The 18,798-nt window shown below is 52.2% G+C and overlaps 6 protein-coding genes across 6 annotated transcripts, besides 1 other annotated feature; 2 read left to right on the top strand and 4 right to left on the bottom strand.

Annotated features, from left to right (window-relative positions):
- Positions 1–18,798: part of a sequence feature (contig 1.52 1..82934(-1)) that runs on past both edges of the window.
- On the bottom strand, positions 1,440–2,056 carry ANIA_03182 (uncharacterized protein; the record flags this gene model as incomplete). Its single annotated transcript, XM_655694.1, has 2 exons — positions 1,440–1,520; positions 1,598–2,056. The coding sequence occupies 2 exons, from the start codon at positions 2,054–2,056 to the stop codon at positions 1,440–1,442; spliced, it is 540 nt and encodes a 179-aa protein (XP_660786.1).
- Positions 3,851–7,669, bottom strand: ANIA_03183 (putative AT DNA binding protein; the record flags this gene model as incomplete). Its single annotated transcript, XM_655695.1, has 1 exon — positions 3,851–7,669. One exon carries the CDS (start codon positions 7,667–7,669, stop codon positions 3,851–3,853), a length of 3,819 nt encoding a protein of 1,272 aa, XP_660787.1.
- Positions 8,123–9,743, top strand: ANIA_03184 (aldose epimerase family protein; the record flags this gene model as incomplete). Its single annotated transcript, XM_655696.2, has 1 exon — positions 8,123–9,743. The coding sequence occupies exon 1, from the start codon at positions 8,400–8,402 to the stop codon at positions 9,741–9,743; it is 1,344 nt and encodes a 447-aa protein (XP_660788.1). The 5' UTR covers positions 8,123–8,399.
- Positions 10,000–11,664, bottom strand: ANIA_03185 (protein arp11; the record flags this gene model as incomplete). Its single annotated transcript, XM_655697.1, has 1 exon — positions 10,000–11,664. The coding sequence occupies one exon, from the start codon at positions 11,662–11,664 to the stop codon at positions 10,000–10,002; it is 1,665 nt and encodes a 554-aa protein (XP_660789.1).
- Positions 12,070–14,740, top strand: ANIA_03186 (crossover junction endodeoxyribonuclease; the record flags this gene model as incomplete). The annotated part of the gene is made up of 3 exons (XM_655698.1): positions 12,070–12,083; positions 12,198–14,631; positions 14,720–14,740. The coding sequence occupies 3 exons, from the start codon at positions 12,070–12,072 to the stop codon at positions 14,738–14,740; spliced, it is 2,469 nt and encodes an 822-aa protein (XP_660790.1).
- ANIA_03187 (Mis12-Mtw1 family protein) lies at positions 16,293–18,295 on the bottom strand (the record flags this gene model as incomplete). Its single annotated transcript, XM_050612528.1, has 5 exons — positions 16,293–16,932; positions 16,984–17,149; positions 17,203–17,370; positions 17,418–18,017; positions 18,079–18,295. 5 exons carry the CDS (start codon positions 18,293–18,295, stop codon positions 16,293–16,295), a joined length of 1,791 nt encoding a protein of 596 aa, XP_050468440.1.

Below are 18,798 nucleotides of genomic sequence, written 5' to 3'. Positions count from 1 at the left end.
GACGATCTGCTAGCTATGCACCACTCCTTATCTCTCCGGCGCCGGCCGGCTCACCAATTTACGAGGTCGAGTGGTTGACCGCGGAGGTCGTGGGGTGCCTGATATCGCAAAGTGCCATTGGAATTGAGCCAAGAAAGCAAGGGTGGCTTGGATCCTACCGTACTTCAGGAGGCCGAGTACTGTAAAATCTGGGGGTTGGACCGGATACCTGGTCCAGTTCCATCCAAGTCTCTCTTTCTGACACAAGCCTGCAACGCCTCTTGACCGGGGTCCGCTTCCCCCGGCAATATGCGCGTCAGGGGCGCTTCAGGAGAAGTTTCACGCATGTTCGAGGCTTGGAGCAATCGGCAATGGCGCCGCTCCGGTATCAGATGTTGTCTTCTAGATTCTCGGAGAATGTGGTGCCCCAGACTGTCTTCTCCGGATCTCCAGCACAGACGCCGCCACGGCACATGATGGCTTGGCCATTCACGTCTACCGAGGGTGAGAATTAGAAGCAGTTCAGGCACAAGGAGTATCGTTACTTCATTCCTCCGTATTGCTGATAAGAATGCAGATCAATGATCAGTCAAGCAAATCATTGCCTCAGCTCTTATTCTATTCCCGCGAGTCGCGCGTTGAATATCAAAATAAGGGAACAATCTCTCGATCCGGTCTCTCGAAACTATTGACGCCGTGCATGCGGCAATCTCAGAGCACCACCCTTGGAAGCGGCACTGCATGGGATAGGAAGATAAGCCAGATCATTCTTCGGCTTACAGAGGTTTATCGATCATGATGCTTAAGCTTTACCATGCGCAAACCTCAGCATCGTGTCCAACAGATACTCGATGGCCGGATTGAGACAAGTCAAAGCCATGTATTTTATAATGGTCTTGGGTTTCAGTCGCATCGCATTACTGAGCCTTATAATCACATTTTTCTTGCATCAAACTTCTATCCTCGTCGATCGGGAAGACACTCTAAGGCTGTTTGTCCTGCTATCAGTTCACCAGAAGTATACTCGGCGTGTCCAATCATCAACTTTTTCACCCCACCTTGTCAATGTCATATCTCCATCTTTTTAGATCCACACCGCTAAGAACCAGATCGCCCGCACTGGCTGAGGGTTGACAGTAAGTTCCTCACGGGTTCATGGTGCAAGTTCGTTCTTCGTTTTCCGTTCTCCGCCTCGATATGTTGCCGGTTCGGTGCTGGCCATATCTGGCTCTGCTCAGTTCCTTTCCCGAAATCTCACCAACCGCACTGGCAAGCTCCCTGTCCTATGAGCTCGACTCAGACGTTGTAATTGTTCTTGCCCCTGCCTTTGCACATGGTCCGGCCCTGAGCGCCGTCGACTCCGTTCGAAGGCTTTACGGAAGTGAACCTGCTCATCACAACTGTGCTTCCGACGATTGTTAATGAAGCCCTCGTGTGCTGTTTTTTCTTCCATCAGATTATCAATCTGCTTCCGTTAGTCTCAGTCCTTTCCCCCCTCGTGCCATCAGGTTGGGTATCTCAAGTAGTGGTAGTGCTAATTCCTAGTCTGATATAGTAGAAGCCTGCGCATCCGGCGTTCCTATCGAGACGTAAAATAGCACCGACAAGGAACACTTACACATTTCAACCAGACCTCCTGCTCTGAGCTCCATGCCTTCTGGCACCTAGCCAGCTCCGCCCGCGCATGTTCAAGCTTCCGTTCCTGTTCCGTTGTCCATCGGCTCCGAGCTTGCTCTTTTATGCCGTCCCAGCTGACTATTCTCTTCCTCTGTATCTGTGTATCACTGGGAGTGGCAGTGGCACTGGTATCGAGGGGATCAATGCCTGTATCCGTGTCCACGCCGACATCCTCATCTGAACCGACGTCTGACTCAAAGTCGGGTTCTGAAGCGTACCGCACGTGAACTGTATGCGGGATGTTTGTACCTGGGAAGGCATAGACATTGTCATCCGTGTCGTGTGTATCGTCGTCGTTGTTGTCTACGCGGTCCCCTTCCATGTTCATTCGCTTTGTCTTGAGGAATGGGATCGAAAGACGAAAGACGTACTTGGATTTGACGCGCTGGCTAACTCCCATTTTTCTTCAAGAATTTCTTGTATCCGACAAAAGTGGGTGGATGGCAGGTAAGAAGTGTGTCAATTGGAGTACAGGCAATCTCCTTGTTCGTCTCGTCCGGTCTGACTTGTTTCTTGCAGAGCCTAAGAATGAAAATGACGACTGTGGGCAAGCAAGCCCAGGGCCATAATTATATATTCATCCATCCCTCTTCGGTCCCCGCGCCGTGACTTCCGAACCAGGCCCGGGCGGTCCTGCTTCCCAGATCTCCCGAACAAAGCATCTACTTGGCGAGTTGATCGGTGGGAATTAGCCGCCCTATCCTCAGAAATCCCAGACCTGCGTCAATATCCCCAGCCCGGCAATATCAACATCCAATGAAGCGGGACTAGACAGAGATCTTCGCCCAATAAACCCGCAGACCAGCCGATCACAGACCCGTTTCTCTGTCACGCTGCCTCTATCCCTGTCCATCCCTGCCGCCATAAGCGTAACGCACTTCCACTAATATTTGAGCACGAGTATCCCGCTCAGAATGCAAACCTCTTATTGGCAGGTTAGCCAGCGTTGGGTGTGGGTGCGGGGGAATGCCTTCCTAGTCTTCCTTGGTCTTAGGAGGCAGACTGATAGTGCACTAGGGTTCTGGGGCCGTTCTAGACCGCTGTTCTAGTCAGTGCGCAATGCACTCCACTATGCGCTTGTAATCAGGTCTCAGGAAGCGGTCCAGTTGTCTACAGAGTACGCGGTAGTAATAAGTGATGAACAATGAGATGTATGACCGCTTTGCCTCACGGTGCAGACTTGATGACGACACATCTCCTGGCCCCATGGAGAAGACTGTATAGATGAAGACGGCAGGATAACAATTGCACGCCATACACAAAAGTACTTCGTACTTTCAGTCCGCCAGTCCCCGTTTTTCCGCACGAGACGATCATCAAGAAGTCAAGAACGGTCAAGGCGCCAAGGACGGGTACGAGCCCTTCAAAGATTCGAATCTGCGGAGACAAAGACTAAGAAGTTTGGGGCCGGGTCGTGATGTGATCCGCAATGTTTGTCGTCAATCGTCAACGTGGCAGCCAGAGAGTTTCTCTTGGTTTTCATGCTCCTGCAGGATAGGGTGAGGCAATATGTACTTGTTCGGCAAGTTGACGTTCGGTTTGCATACTCTGACAGTAAAAAAGCACATTAGCTGGGCTGCATCGGAACCATATTTATTCGGTCATTAAACGTCCTACTTCGTTAGACTGTGCTGTAATCCAGTCCTATCGGGTAAGGATACATTGGTATACGCACAGAGTCAAATTGATATTAGTACCTGAAACGAAGAAAAGAGCTAGTGGCAATGGATCTCTCACTGCAGGAATTCCAGTCTTCGTATAATAATCATGGAAGAGAAAAAGAAAAGAAAACTCAGAAGGTCGGGCAGCGCAGCTGACTATGTTGATCCAACGCCGACACCAATCATAGTGCAGTCTTCCTGAAAAGAAACAAAGCGCTTCAACCTTGACTACCTGTTATCCGGGAAGGTGCAAGGTAGGCTTCAAAGGGAAAATAGTAAATTACCATGTTCCAATCGCTATACATATCAACGGAAGATATCTCTGACAAATCCAAGAGAGGCCCAAATAGAAACGCCACTTCATCCAAGTCCAAGTCCAAGTAGTCCCGCCTGGAAAGACCCAATCAAATGTACATAATCAATATGCATGAAGAAGGAAGCCGGAACGTCACTTCATATGCAATCAACACCCGCCCATTGTGTCCACAAATGCTTTCCAATATAGAGAATTCAATCAAAGCAGGCAAGCAGCATCAGCCCTTCTGAAGAATGCTCCTCGGCCTCGACCGCGTAGGCCTCAGATCGAAGGCGTTCTTTCTATCCTCTCTAATTTGCTCGCCGATGATAATGCTGACCAGACGGCGATGTAGGTCCGCATCCGTCCAGCCGACCCAGCCCGACCCTCCAAGCCTTAAATCCTGAGCGGCCAGTTCCTGTCTGAACCGGTACACGATGGCAAACTGCAGCTCGGTTATTGGGACTCCATAAGTATTGTCGGAAGTCCAGATGTAGTCCCCAATTATGTCAGCATGTGCAGAGCTTGGGTAGTAAGGGAAGCTCTGGGGGGATTGTTTGGCTAGTCGGTAGAGACGGCGGAGTAGCGTGTAATGCGCATTTGAGAAGTAGCCGGATGTTGCAAGACGCGGCGGTCCGCCGAGTGCCTTTGCCTTTTCCTCTTTCTCTGGTGACGCTAAGGCACGTACGTTTCTGGACTGCGGATTGGGAGCTGGCTGCTGCTCAAAATCCGACACTGGATCAGCGTCCGGAGGCTCTACGCGCTTCCCCGCGTCCTCTTGCCGAATCTGACCGAATAGGTCGACTTCCTCCTCGGAGCCTTGCTCGGGTTGTTCCTCCGGGTCTGAGTCTTGTGAGCCTTCGCGGCTAGTTGGCGGGCTTAATTGTTTATTCTCCGTATTAGACTTCTGAACTGGGGCTTTTAGCCAGCCCGGCGTGAGGCTTGCAAACCTTTGAACCCAGGATGATGTTTGCACGTTCTGGGCGGGCTTTGGATTCCTCGGTGTCAGGGATTCTTCGTGAACAGAGATTTCTTCTGCAGGGTCAGAATTGCTGGTATTGTCAGCAAAATCTGACTGGCGTTGCATTTCGGTTTCGTGTCTAGTTGTTGGATCAATCTGGAATGTTTGGTCTTCCGAATCTCTCTCTGGGCTAAAGTCCAGGTAACCTTCTAGCTCTTCCGGCTGGTCTTGCTCAACCGATTCAGTCTCGTACCTTTCAGCAGCCTTCTGCCGCTGTGAGAGCGCAGAGGAAGGTACTTGTTGTGGAGAGGGTCGTTGTGTCGAACTCAGAGGACTGCTCTTTCCGTAGTAGTAATGGACACGGTTGGGAGTATCCTCTGCGTGAGCAGAAAGGTCGACTCTTTGCTCTCGCAGTTTCCGGATCCTTGATTGACCCAAGTAGGGTACTTTCCCTTGCCCATCCACCCAAAGCGCAGGGGAAAAGGTTGTGCCATACCCTCGACCAGCAGGGGTTGAGCCATCTTTCCATGGACTCGATTGCACATCGTTCCGAGACTCCAGCACAGACCCTCGGCCCGAATTACCTTCGTCTTTAGCTTGCTCCTGCCAGATATCTTCATACCCGTCATCTTCAGCGGCATCGGCAATCTCCTCATCCTCCTTGAAGTCTTCACCCTGGCCCTGCTGCTGAAGATGTTCGTCCTGACTGCGGATTCGGGGACTTCGGGAAATATCATAATTGATTCCGCCTTCCACGTCGTAGTCCTCCCCCTCCTCATCTGTCTCCTGCTGCTGTTCGTTCTTCTGTTGTTGTTCATTCTCCTGTAGTGAGATTCTTGGGCTTCGGTCAACGTTGTCATCTCCTTCCTGGCCATCGTCTTCTTTCAGATCGTCGTCTTCTGCACTCTGGTGAGCGTTGTGCCTCGGAAGCCAGGGATCTTCATCATCATAATCCTCTTCCTCATTGTCGATATTATCCCCTGCTTCCTCTTGCTCCCTTTCGCCTCTTTCCTGCCTTGGCATCCAAAGATCGTCATCAGCATCATCTATATCTTCATCGTCAGCCCTCCGTGCTGGACTCGGGGTGTCAATATCGCTGTCGATAACAATAACTTGACTCGAGTTTGCCATTTGTATTGTACGGCTGACAGCTTCCCTCTCCCGCTGCCACTCCGCAAACCGTTGCTTCATCATTGTGTCCGGGGAGGAGTCGAGGGCTCCGTCGAGTTGCTGATGATTCGGAGTGTTCGTTACATTGCGTCTTGAGTATTCCATTTCTGGGCTGTCCAGGGCCCCTTCACGTAATTCTTCCTCAATCAAGGCTCGCCGTTGAGGACTTTTGAGCTCCATCGCTTTCCGCCTGATCGCAAGCACTTGCCCTAGTCCTAGAGCCGCTCCTAAAACTCGTTGGGAGTCATGATTGAAGTCACCAAACATTTCCTGTAGCCGTTGTCGAGGTTCCATGTAGTCAGGAACAAGTCCCTCTAGAGTGGTCGGGGGGTTAGAACGGCTGAGGACGCGCGAAAGCGCAATTCCAGTCCTAACCACCTTCGCTAACCGAAGCGATTGCCTCCGTTGGGACGCGGAGACAGGGCTTTTAAGTGACGGCTCTGTAGAAGGTGCAGAAGAATATGGCACTCGTTTCGTGGCCGGTTGACTGCTAGCATGCGGCTGGGTATCAAGATGCTGCGCTGGAGAAGGCTCCGGATCAGGAGCGGTGGCCTCAGATTGCTTTTCCAAGACGTTTGTTGTCCGCCTAATGACACCATTTGTTTCTCTTTGAATGAATGGCTTCAAAGGGCCTTTAGCCAGTTTCGAGTTGCTGCTGACCGTGTGTTGTCTAGCTGAGGGTAGCGTGTCTAAAGAGACCATGCTAAAACCTTCACTCTCCATGATAGTATCGAACTCGCGGTACTCACTCGTAAGGTAATTTTTATGTGCACTGGGCCTAGCGCTCGTGGATCTCTCCCGAGAAGCCCGATCGCGGTCCTGCCGTTCATCTACCTGCGATGATGTAGTCGGGGTCGGGTATCTCCGCGGCATAGGTGTGTGTCCCGCATATATGCTATTTTCAGGGGATAGGGTCTGAAATTCTCGTGTTGGTGATGGCATTTTCGAAGGAGTTGAATGCAGATCATCGTCACTATGCTGGGAATGAAACCGGTCTATCGCATCCCCATTCGGTGTATCATAGGTCCGTTCCAAGACCGGCTGCGTATTCTGGTCCTCGTTGGCCACTTGCGGAGGTTCCGAGTGCGCGGAGACATCAAATGGAACATTCAAAACTTGATTGTCGCCGGCTTCATCATCAGACTCGGCGCCATCGGCGAGGTTTAGGGGACTCCAACTGCGTCTCTCCAACTCCATACCAATCGATTCCGGACCCGCCGCCTGCGCATCCACCTCGGGCTTTTGAGGCTGCTTGAGCTGTTGATTATTTAGATTCGGGGCAGGCGTCGGTGGATACTTCCTTGGTCGACCCGGCCGCCGCTTCTGTGCACTGTTCACAGGGCCCGGTGTATGCCCTGGGCCAGGGGTACTCCCTGGACCTGGGGTGTTCCCAGGCCCGGGAGTGTTACCAGCGCTGCCAGCAAGCGGAGTTACATCGGGACCGCGGGACTTCCTTGGACGACCTCGTTTTCGCCGGGGAGTCTGCTCTGAGTCATCCTTCAGCGGAACCTTCATGGTGGTCGTCGTTGGTCGGCTCCGTTTGCGCGACGGGCTGTCTTGGTTCTCTTGGTTCTCCTGCTCGTCCTGTGTTGCCTCGAGGGTCACTCGAATGCGCCAGGGACTGACATTTCCGTCCGCTTGAGCCTTGTCCGGAGACGAAGACCGCTGTTGTGCATTATTTCTCGTAGGTGAGCCGGGCAGAACAATATCATCGAAGCGAATCGAATGTGCGCTTTTCGCAGGGCTGAGATTGATGCGTTTCCGTTTCACGGCGCCGGGGGTCTGGAGGATGCGGCGGTTCGCGGGCGACATGAGGCTGCTTTGACGACCGGCAAAGGGTCTGAAAGGAGATGAGATCAGATACTCGGCATCGCCAGGAGGCGCAAGGACGTCCGGGGAGGAGCTTGCGCTGTGGGCGGAGAACATTGAACGCAGCATGCGAGGGGGAATGCGACCGAGTTTCTGGGCTCGTCGAAATGATATCAGGCGCGTCAGTGGGCCGAACCAAAACACGTCATTATCTCGTATCCAAAGCCACAGAGCCAAAAAAAATTTAAACCCAGAGCGAATTATCGATATAGGCAGTGCCGAGTTGATTGAATGTAGTGCCTGGGGAGCTGCAACAGTCGCGGCGTGGGCGTAAACACTTATTCCGATTTAGGAAGGTGGAATAGGTGGAATAGAGTGCCTTGGGGCCTGAGGCATTAGCAATAGGTTAGTTAGTTAACCGTATTATGTCAGCGATGGCTTAAATAATCTTCAGCAGAGACGAATCGGGACTAGTCTATGATGACTCGGCAAAATTATTGCGGAAAGTTTTCGGTAAAGGACTGGTTATATGACACTGAGAGTTGAGGCAGCAGGCTAAGCAGAGTTGGCCCATCGGTCAAGCCTCGCAGTCCGATGCCGGTACAATTTGATCTCATTTACGGAGCGCGCATCCCTGCCTACCTTGGTATACTTCCGGAGGGCGATTACGTCGTGGGCCAGGCATTTGCGAGCGTGCGAGCGTCCCGGAGCCAATTGACGGGAGACTCGCTGTCCCCCGCTCTTTTTCTCCGCACGATGGTGACATCCGGAGAATCCTTCCCCTTTCCTTGGGCCTGACAGTTGAGATTCCTGGGGAATCTATAAAGGATACTTTATCTTCCCGGCGATGCTTTTGCCCGGGAAGCTGCAGCTCCGCGATCACCTTCGGTTCCTCGTCTGTCCTGCGCGGTTCTCTGCACGCGTCTTACTCCTTTACTGCTACATCTTCATTGGAGTCCTCGCGCTCCTCACCTACACTATGTACGTCAAACAATCTCTACCGGCCTTTGTCCTGGGTCTAGTCGCCTCTTCGCAGAACGTCGCCGCTCTACCGCAGGCAAGCGCGGCGACCCCAAGTCCAGTCGCGGACCCGTATAAGATCTACACCATCAGCGCCGGCAATATCACGGCCAAGCTTATCCCGCACGGCGCTCGTTTGACTCAATTGCTCGTTCCCGACCGCGATGGGATACTGCAGGACGTCGTTGTAGGCTTCGACGACCCAACCCAATACAGTGACGACGACAACTTCTACGGCCCAGTCGTCGGCCGCTACGCGAACCGTATCAGAAACGGCACTTTCACCATTGCTGGCGAAACATATCATACCCCTAAGAACGAGAACGACGGCCTTGATACGCTTCACGGCGGCGAGGTCGGCTACGACAAGCGCAATTGGACGGTGACCTCCTACACGAACTCATCGATAACATTCTCTTTCTATGACCATGCGCTACAGGGCTTCCCTGGCGACGTCCTCACTCATGCAACGTACACCGTTGACAACAACAACCCGTCGGGTCTCCCTCAGCTCACCACCAAACTCGTCTCCCTTGCCCTAACCGAGGCAACTCCCATCATGCTCGCAAACCACATCTACTGGAACCTCAATGCTTTCCGTGAGCCCAACGTCCTCGAAGACGTCACCCTCCAACTTCCTTTGAGCACGCGCTTCATCGCCACGGACGGTATTCTCATTCCCAACGGCACAATTGCTACCGTTGACGCTTACAATGGCGCTCCGGACTTCACGTCCCCGAAACTAGTCGGTCAGGACATTAAGAACGCCGTCGGTCTCTGTGGCACTGACTGCACGGGCTACGACAACTGCTGGCTCATCGACAGACCAACAGGGTACTCCTCTGACGCGCTAATTCCAGCTCTCTACATGGCCTCCAAGAACACTGGCATTACCCTTGAGGTCGCCACAAACACCCCCGCCATCCAGATCTACTCCTGTAATGGGCAAGACGGGTCTGACCCAGTAAAGCCGTCTCAAATTCAGCGCGCCAAGCAGGCCGGCTACAATGGGCCGACTACAGTCGACAAAAATGCCTGCGTTGTTGTCGAGACTGAGGGATGGATTGACGGTATCAATCAGCCTGGGTGGGGACAGACGGACAACCAGATCTTTACCCCCGGTGGCCTGCCTGCCGTCAATCTGGCTGTTTACAAATTTGGAACGGCTTAGCCATGTTTAAACGCACGTAGGTAACATTTATGACGGTTTGCAAGCACATCATAGGCGCAATAAATAATTAATCTGTTAATATTAGTTCAGTCCAGTACATTATTAATCTGGCCCTAGTCCAGTAAATGAGATCAAATCGTGCATGTATTGTAGTATCGGGTATCTTGTAATTAGACATGCATACTCTATCTAAATTAACCGCAGCAGCCATGACGCAGGCTAAAGAAGCTCACGAGAAAAGCCTCCCGGCTAATTATCACCCCCACCCTGCCAACGTCCAACTAGACCTATCGCCCGCCCTCAACGACCGGCGGTCCGGAATCCCATGCTCCCGGTCCCTATGACAATGACCATGGGCATGTTCCGCGTCCCGACTCGCACCCGCAAGACCATGCTGGAGGTATTTTTCGCGCTCGATCTCTACTAAGCCGCGGACCTTGAGGCCTGTAACAAGACTAGCTCCTGCCCAGGGACCGAGTGACTCGACTTCGCGGAGGACACCTTGGACGGGAGGGACAGCGTCTTTTTCGCGGGTGCGAAGGAGTTTCTGTTCAATTGGGTCAATCTCGACCTCTGGTTCGTCTAGTTCGTCCGATTGGTCTGGTTCGTCTGCAGTTTCGTACTTCGTGTCCGCGGTAGGTTCGACTTTAGCCGTAATCTGCGTCTGACTCTGGGTAGCTTCCGGATGTGGTGTTGATTGCGATAGTTTCAGACTTTGTAGCTTCTGTATCTGTTGCTCAATAAGACGGCCGCGGACGGGGCTCCAGCCGTACAGCTCTATCAAGTGCGCTACTTCGTCCAGAATCCGGCTGCGGATGCCTGCAATGTTGGCTCCACCGCCGACAAAGACGATACGCGACATGCATATACCGCGCACGTCGGGTGGGAGGCTGAGAAGTGTATTGTATACCAGTAGAGAGATCGGCTTTTCTTGGTCGTCCAGGTCGCTGTCCGCCATGCCTTGCGCGAGTAGCACCTTTTCCACTAGCTCCTCCAGTTTAGAAAACGGAAGCTCGATGTCGGAAGACCCAGGGTTTGACGGGGACGGTATAGAGATGGTCTTGTCTAAGATGTCCGCCAATGAATTTTCTGCTGTTTCTTTGTAATAACCGGATCTTGAAGGCTGGCACCATGCGAACCGACTGACGACCTCCTCACAGAATTCAAATTCCACTGAAATCGTATCCGGCTGTGAATCCCCGCCCAAAAGCCGCGTAAACATTCGCCCCGTTTCCTGAATTAAAGACCGCATCGCCCTTGTACTCCGTTTTGTAGTGACTTCCCTGTACTCATAAATCCCGGACACGACGGTCTCCGCCCAGCCAATATCCACCACTAAAGCCGACCGCAGTCCAGCTGCTGTCGCGGCCATTGCAGCGCTCGTCAACAACGATATACTAGGGATCCTCCACCGATTAAACAGCGTTGTCAAAAGCGATGACAGCAACGGATGTGGTATAACAGACGGCAGAACAAGAACCAATCGTGCCGAGCCCGCGTCGGTCAAGAGGTATTTGTTGTATGCCTCCCGAAACATCCTCTCTATCTTATCCTCAACGAGACCCAAATCAAGCTCGCGTAGATCCATGTGCCACAACTCGAATGGCCGCGTCCAGTCGTCCGGCCTCGCTGGTGGCTGTGGTAGTGTGTCGTCTGCCACCGGTGTACCCTTCAGCCATTGTCTGTAATCTCCAGCCCTCCGCGACTCATTTGGGCCAATTCCTAGCACACATTTCGGCTCGCTCTCGCCTTCGAAGCCGGCCCGGAGCCATCGAGTGCCGAGATCGAATATTATCGCATCTTCTTCCACGCGGTATGTGGAGCCGGAAGACGTGCTCGCGAAGGAGTTATTATTCGAGCGCAAATGGTGCTGCGGGGTATGCGGCGGTGATTTTGCAGATTGACTATGGCGGATCGACATTGAGGACATTCTCGTCAATAAATTTCTGTGGTTGGAATGCCGCGTCTACGAGGCTGATCAGGTTGAGTGCGGGCTGCGGGGAGAGGAAATAGAGCGGTGCAGGAGCAGCAATTCATGCTAGAAGAGATGCTCCACAGCAACGCACTCTGTCCGGCAAGTCCAATTCGAAGAGTGATAGAAGAGAATAAAATTTCAGAGGGAACTCGCAAAGGTTCTTTGTAAATGGTCGGAGGGCCATAGTTACTGCTACTCCTTGTGCCAAGATATCCACCGGATCTTCGTCGGCCCGTCGCCCCGGTGTTGCTATCAACAAAACAACCTCAAGTGAACCCGGCCGCAGCACTGCGCAGGTTTTCTGCGGTATTTTCGCGCTTTTTTGGTCTGGACTTGCTTGAAGCTGTCCAAATGGGTATCCCGGGGTAAGGCCGACTTTTCTCTTCTTTTAGTTTCCAGTCGCTATGCTGAAACGGGGGTTTAACCAAAATATATCTGCCCGTGCCACACTTTTATAACAACTATCCTAACAAGAACAGGCTAATCAACGCGCTCGGCCCTGGGGAGCGGATATCTCTGTCAAAGTTGGCGATAAGCCACCTGGAACGGACATCTCGGCCGATCAGAATAGCTGTTGACATATCAATATGGCTGTTTCAAATACAAGCCGGCCGCGGTGGCAAGAACCCAGAGCTTCGCACGTTGTTCTTCAGGCTGCTTAAAATACTGGCCTTGCCAATTCACCCGCTTTTTGTCTATGACGGCAAGGATAAGCCACCCTTCAAGAGGGGGAAAGCTGTCACAGGGCGCAGTTACGGGAATGCACCGATCATCCAACTCTCGAAGATCCTGATCGATTTGTTTAGATTCCCCCGTCACGATGCACCAGGTGAAGCGGAAGCGGAGTGCTCAAGGTTGCAGATGGCCGGAGTCGTGGATGCGGTCATGAGCAACGATGTGGATGCACTGATGTTTGGATCGGGATTTACTGTCATGAACTTCTCGAAAGAAGCTGGGAGCGGTGCTGGTGGCGCAACACACGTTACCTCTTATAGAATGGGAGACGGCGCGGACTCTAACGTGAAGCTGGATCGTCCAGGCATGATCCTCTTCGCCATGCTCAGTGGGGGCGACTATCTACCGTCGGGTGTTCCCAAATGCGGCAGTAAACTAGCGGCAGAGATCGCAACGGCGGGATTCGGGAAAGACCTTTTAGAGGCACTGGAAGCAGACGGGGCTGAGCTTGAAACACGATTAAACGAGTGGAGAGAAAGGCTGCAGTACGAACTGGAGGAGAACGAGAGCGGCTATTTTCAGACAAAGCACAAGGCCGTCCGTATCCCGGAGACGTTCCCTGACAGGACGATCCTGTCGTACTACGCCAAACCGGTCGTCTCATCTGAACAGCAGGTTGAGTCTCTGAGGTACCGCTTGCGCAACGCTTGGGACCGAGAAGTGAATGTTTCCGAATTGAGACAGTTCACAGCTTATGCATTCGAATGGAACTATCGTTCAGGGGCGAGAAAGGTCATTAGACTTTTGGCTGAACCCTTGGTTTCCTACAGACTTCGTCTTGGGCAGCACCCGACATCCGGCCGGCCCAGGCTATCCCATAGCGATGCGCAGGTCTTACGGAAGGTTTACAAGAGCCGGACGAGCTTCAGCACAGACGGGCAGACTGAGCTGCAATTTGAGATGATCCCTATCGATGTTGTCGGGTTGGATCTGCTAGCCGAGGAGCCAAATCCTCCGCTCCCTTCGCAGGAAACGACAGCCTCCGGTGATGAGGAGGACGACGACGGAGAGGGCGAGAATTTCATCCCACAATCACCGAGCAAAACACGAAAGACAAAGCGATATGATCCTTACGCCCCTGAGAAAGTGTGGGTTTTCGAGACAGTTGCATCTATAGGCGTTCCACAGGTTGTAGAGAAGTGGAAGAACGAGCAATCAGCGAAACAGTCCGCAACAAAGAAAACTGTGGCCCGGAAACAAGGTCCTCGAAGACGAAAAGAGCTGGACCCGAGCATGAAACAAGGTAGTATTTTGAAATACGGTACCCTCAAGAAAGGCCGCTCAGGCATGTCCGATCACAAAAGCGCACAATTATTCGAGGCAGCCGTTTCCACATCATCGCCGACAAAGTCACCCCCATTTTCCAGTCCTGTAACTGGGCTTTGGACTGGGACTGGTACATATGGTCTTTCAAAGTCAACTCCTCCGAGACTAAGTCCTCGCATGGATGGCTTCGACTACTTGGTCGACCGGTTTGCGTCTTGCGACCTTTCTAATTCCGGCTCTCCGGTCAAACGTCGCCCAGCCACAACGCCTCCGAATGCTCGGCGTGCAGCAATCACTTCCGGCAGCGTGGAGGTAATCGAGATTTCAGACACGGAGGAAGAATATACGCCTCCTGTCGCCCCGAGAATCCGCATGAGTTACTCAAATACGAGCTATAGAGAACTCCGCTGTCATGACTTTTTCTCGCAACGTTATAGCCCAAGTCCTAAACAAACAAGGCGGTCGGAAGAGCCGGCATTGCCTGATATTGCGCCTCTCGAGCGCGCAATCTCATCTCTGCAATTGGACACGTTTGAAGAGAATGTCACGAGACTATCACCTGGGAAGTCAAGAACGAAACCAAAGGATTTAGAAAGCGCTGCCGAAAATATGACTTTCAGCCAAGACGTCCTGGAAGACCCTATCGAAGACCCTAACTCGAAACACCAGACATCGCCCCTCGGCAAGAAGAAGATTCCCAGTAAAGAGAACACTCATTTCGAAGGAACCTGCCACGGCGTTACTGATGCTGCTACCCTTAATAGCAATGTTCCAACCCATGCTGAGTCAATCACCATACACGACGGATATTGGAGTATAGATCAAAGAGCTTCAGACGATGAGGTCGAGGCACCCTGCACAGACCCGGGAGGGTTAAAGAAAGACAAGAAGAAAAAGAAGAGGCTCGCACGAGTTAGTATTCTGGACCTGACATGACCGCTTCAGCTTACTCCTCAACTTTGCTTCTCGTGCATAATTTTTTTTAGCGAACATACATTAGTTACAAGCTACAATCGGGTAAAGGGTTTTTGGCGTTCGGGGACTTGGTTCATTGCATTATGCCATATCTACGGTGTACATATTCACTCTTTGCTGCAAGCGGGTCGCGCCAACCACAGTATTTTTATTTGCACTTTCTTCCTGCATGGCAATTGTACATGTCCAGTACGAGGATTGTCACAATGTAAGCATGCCAGGTCCCAAAGGCTACGGACGGACTCAGTCAAATCGGCAGGCGCGTGTAAGTAACCTTGCACCGTCACCATTCCCACACAGTGCTCCGAGCCATCTGATACTCCTGGAGAACAAATGTCGAACCAAGATATAGGTGGCCCAGTTGATCAAGGAGAGAAGATGGGAAGGGAAAAAAAAATTAGAAAAATATGAGCTCCGATGCGGGGAATCGAACCCCGAGCTGCCGTGTGAAAGACGGCGATGTTAGCCGTTACACCACATCGGATTACTTGTTATATTGATTAATTTATTTAAACTGAGTACAACCTATATTGAATAACTCAAGCCCTAGCAACTGTTGGATGTTGTGCATGAGACTCGTTGAAAGCCGAAATAGTATGTGTGGATCTCAAACTATCACGACTATACGAGGTCAGGCGCCTATAATCGAAACTGCGGCCCGCTATTTGAGAGAGTTTGGCTGCTGAATGGCAATGACTAGTACTCTGTATAATCCGTAGGTACAGGTATATATATTTGACCGGATACCGGCACAACCCAGTTTATGGTTTTGTCTTCGATACGTCTAGGAATAAGGGCACAGTGATCCCCACAGCCGATATTACGCTCCATATCGGCATAGATAACGTCGTACTTTCCTTTTAAATATAAAATGCCTTGCAATGGTCGATTGTCTACCGCAGTGAAGCCAACCTGGAGGTTTGATCATGGGCTAGCCAGTGTGAACATTGTTCTACTGTATATTGGTACGTTACGCTGCAGCATGCTTGGACCAGGAAACTTACAATTACCTCCATATTCTTGTGGTCCGGGACCTCCTCCCTACCCTTTTACGGGGGTGAAACAGGGATGTGAACACAAGGTTGACTATCCATGCAGGTAGTAAGGTCTCTTCTCTGGGGACGCTACCTCTATCTCCACGTGAGCACTGAATCTCAGAGACATACGACTATGACTGGAACCGCTGTAGATAGAGTGAAAATATGGTCAAAAGGAGTACCCTGTACTCCGAACACAATGTTCTAATATTGATAGTCCATTAGCACAGCTAATTGTCAATCTATCAATCCAATGCAACCCAATGCAATCCAATTGAATCCAGTCAAAACCTAGCTAGGAGGGCCAGGCCTGGTTATGTCAGGTAGTTTAGGTGACTCATCATACATACATAAAGGGTTTCTCTGCGAACAACCAGACTAACATAGCACAACACAGCAACAAACAGCACACAAACACCCCAACTCCACTGCTTGCAGAAATCAAACAAGACCATTCAAAGCAAGGCAAAACCATGGCAAGCCATAGCTACGGCGGCTGGCCGCAGTGGCGGCGGCCAACAAAGAAGACAACAGCAATATAGAAGTGATTAGTTACGTAAATCACCGCCGCTCTATCCGACTCAACGCCCCCAAGATCGGCCATAGATCTTCCCTCGGCCGTGATCGTGATCTTAGTCGCAGCGGAATGCCCTCTTCCGCGGACGCCCCTGCAGCTGTTTGGGCTTCAGCAGGGGCTGTGATGGCAAGTCGCCGCAGGGCATTCCGGGCGTCTCGCTCCTCTAACCGATCGGCGCAGATCTGTAGCGCCTTCGACGAAACGGTGTCGGACATGGCGCGGTAGAGCTCGACGTTGTGGATGCCTGAGGCGAAGGAGTCCAGTGTTGGAGCAAGTCGGCTTGTTATGCGGGAAAGACGGGCGGTTATGGAGGATGGGGGCATTGGCGGAAGGGGTTTGGTTTCGGGTTCGGTATTTTGTGTCTGGTCGGATCGAGGATGCAGTTGTGCGTCTCTGCCTTGTTCTTGCTCCTGCTTTACCGTGCCTGGATGTAACGATTCGAGGATCCTCAGTTGAGAGGGGTCTAGTACTGATGGATCAATGTACTCGTCGGCGGGCGTTGTTTTTGTCGGTTCAGGTGGGTGGTTACCCGATTGTCCATTTGGCAGCCGCTTCGGTGGCCTTAGCCTTGGAATTGACGGAGCTCGTAGTAGTGCGTTGAGTGCTTGTCTTTCTTTTTGCAACCTAGAGCCGCTTAGGTTAGCGTAATGCATTTTACTGAAGCAGAGCACTAACTTTTGTATTTGCTCCTCCAATTCCTTGATCTTGTCCTGGTTCTGCAAATTCTTCGGATTGGCCTTTTTGACAACCACCGTGGGAGCCGTGTCCTCCCGCGAGAACCAATTTGATAACTCCGAATTGCTGGAAAAATCTTTCACTAGCTCTTCCTGGATTACCCGTGCTGCAAGAAGTTAGTCCAGTAATCACGCCTTTGACTGATGCGACACTGCCTACCTGCTAATCGTGCGCTCTCGTCTCCAGAGCGCGAGCCCGACGGCTTTTCCAGCAGCGCGCGTGTACCGCACCAGATCAGAAGCTGCCTCATTCGCCTTGGCTCTACCAGGCCGTCGGCCGCAATATGCTTGTAGAATTCCGCCGTGTCCACTTTGTCGTGAGGTAACGCTGCACTAATCAGTTGCCGCTCGCCGAACCTGGGAGGTTATCCTCACCGTTTGATGCCCCAGAATCAATCAACGAACTGGCCCGTCGCCCCCTCATACTGAGACTACTGCGCCGGCTCCCCTTGCCGGATTTCTTCCCCCGCATCTCTTTATTCCTCTGTATAACCGGTGTGTCCGCTACGGGCAGCGCAATTGTAGCCGTTCCCGCCTGCGGTTGTTCCGGAGACACAAACCCATTGCGCTGCTCCTCCTGGGATTTGCTGGGCCGGCCCTTCTTCCGCTTCTTCTCTACAGAAACCTGCTGAACCTGCTCCTCCTCGCCTCGTTTTCGTGTTGAGCGCTCACTTCGTTCGGATTGAGGGTTCGGGTGCGGGTGCGGTTTAGGTTCTGGCTCCGGCTCTAGAGCATTTTTCGTTTTTCCACGAGTTTGTCGCTTGCCCGTTCCTTCTGAAGCCTTCTTCTGTCTTGCTACATCGTCCGACCTGTCTTCCGCCCGCTTCTTCGGCGGTCGGCCCCTTCTCGGCGATGGCTGTGGCGTTGGTTCCTCTGGAGCAGGAAGATCGGGCTGCTCGGTACTTGTTGACGCTTTCTGCTTTTTACTCGTAATGCGCGAAAACTGGAACCCTTCTATATCCTCATCATAAACTCCTATAACACCATCAGCGCCCGTTCAGATTAAACAGCCCAGTGAGCACTGGAAAAAACTCACCAGCCTTGCGCTTCTTCTCCCCGTTAACTCCCTCATCATTCCTCTCCTGCTTATCCAAACTCGCCCTCGTTCGTCTTCCTCCGCCTTTACCGGTCCCGCCAGGCGCGGCGGACGACGCATGACGCGTCCGCGCCTGGGACGTTGCCATATCAATTACCCTCAAAGGTTCGCGACGCTTCGTCTTAGTCGTTGGTGTTGCTAGGACAGTGACGGTCATGTCAGGGCCGGATTGAGGCAGGCACCGTTTATCGAAGAGATTTTGCTCCAGAAAACTCCACCCGGAAACTTCTCAAGAAAGACGGAAACTACCGTGTGTTGCGTCACGAAGAATCTTCCGTTCGTGTTATGATGCGCTGACAGTTCGGCAGAAGCGGAGCGTGAGCGTATACTAGACCGACTGACTGATTCACCAAGCGGTCCAAGACTAACGGCAATCCTATCCAGTCAGGCCTACTCAGATCGTTTATCCCAACGTAGCGCAGTTGATGTAGCCAGTGTTACGGGTTAACGGGGGGCGGGAGCGTGATAAATTCCGGTCGCGCGATCGGGTCACCGCAGTCGTAGAGCGGCAATTGAAGGGACGAGTTGAGAACGGAAATATTAATTGAGGGTCTACCGGTAGACCTCGAATAGTAGCTTCTTGCGCTGTTGCGCACCGATGCGAGCGTTTAGGTTGCTTTTTGGGGGGGTTTGGTCGTTCAAGTCGCCGGCACGCGGTTG

The sequence above is a fragment of the Aspergillus nidulans genome, chromosome VI, assembly GCF_000011425.1.
Source record: "Aspergillus nidulans FGSC A4 chromosome VI".
NCBI lineage: Eukaryota > Fungi > Ascomycota > Eurotiomycetes > Eurotiales > Aspergillaceae > Aspergillus > Aspergillus nidulans.
This window is presented reverse-complemented; position numbering and strand designations above follow the sequence as displayed.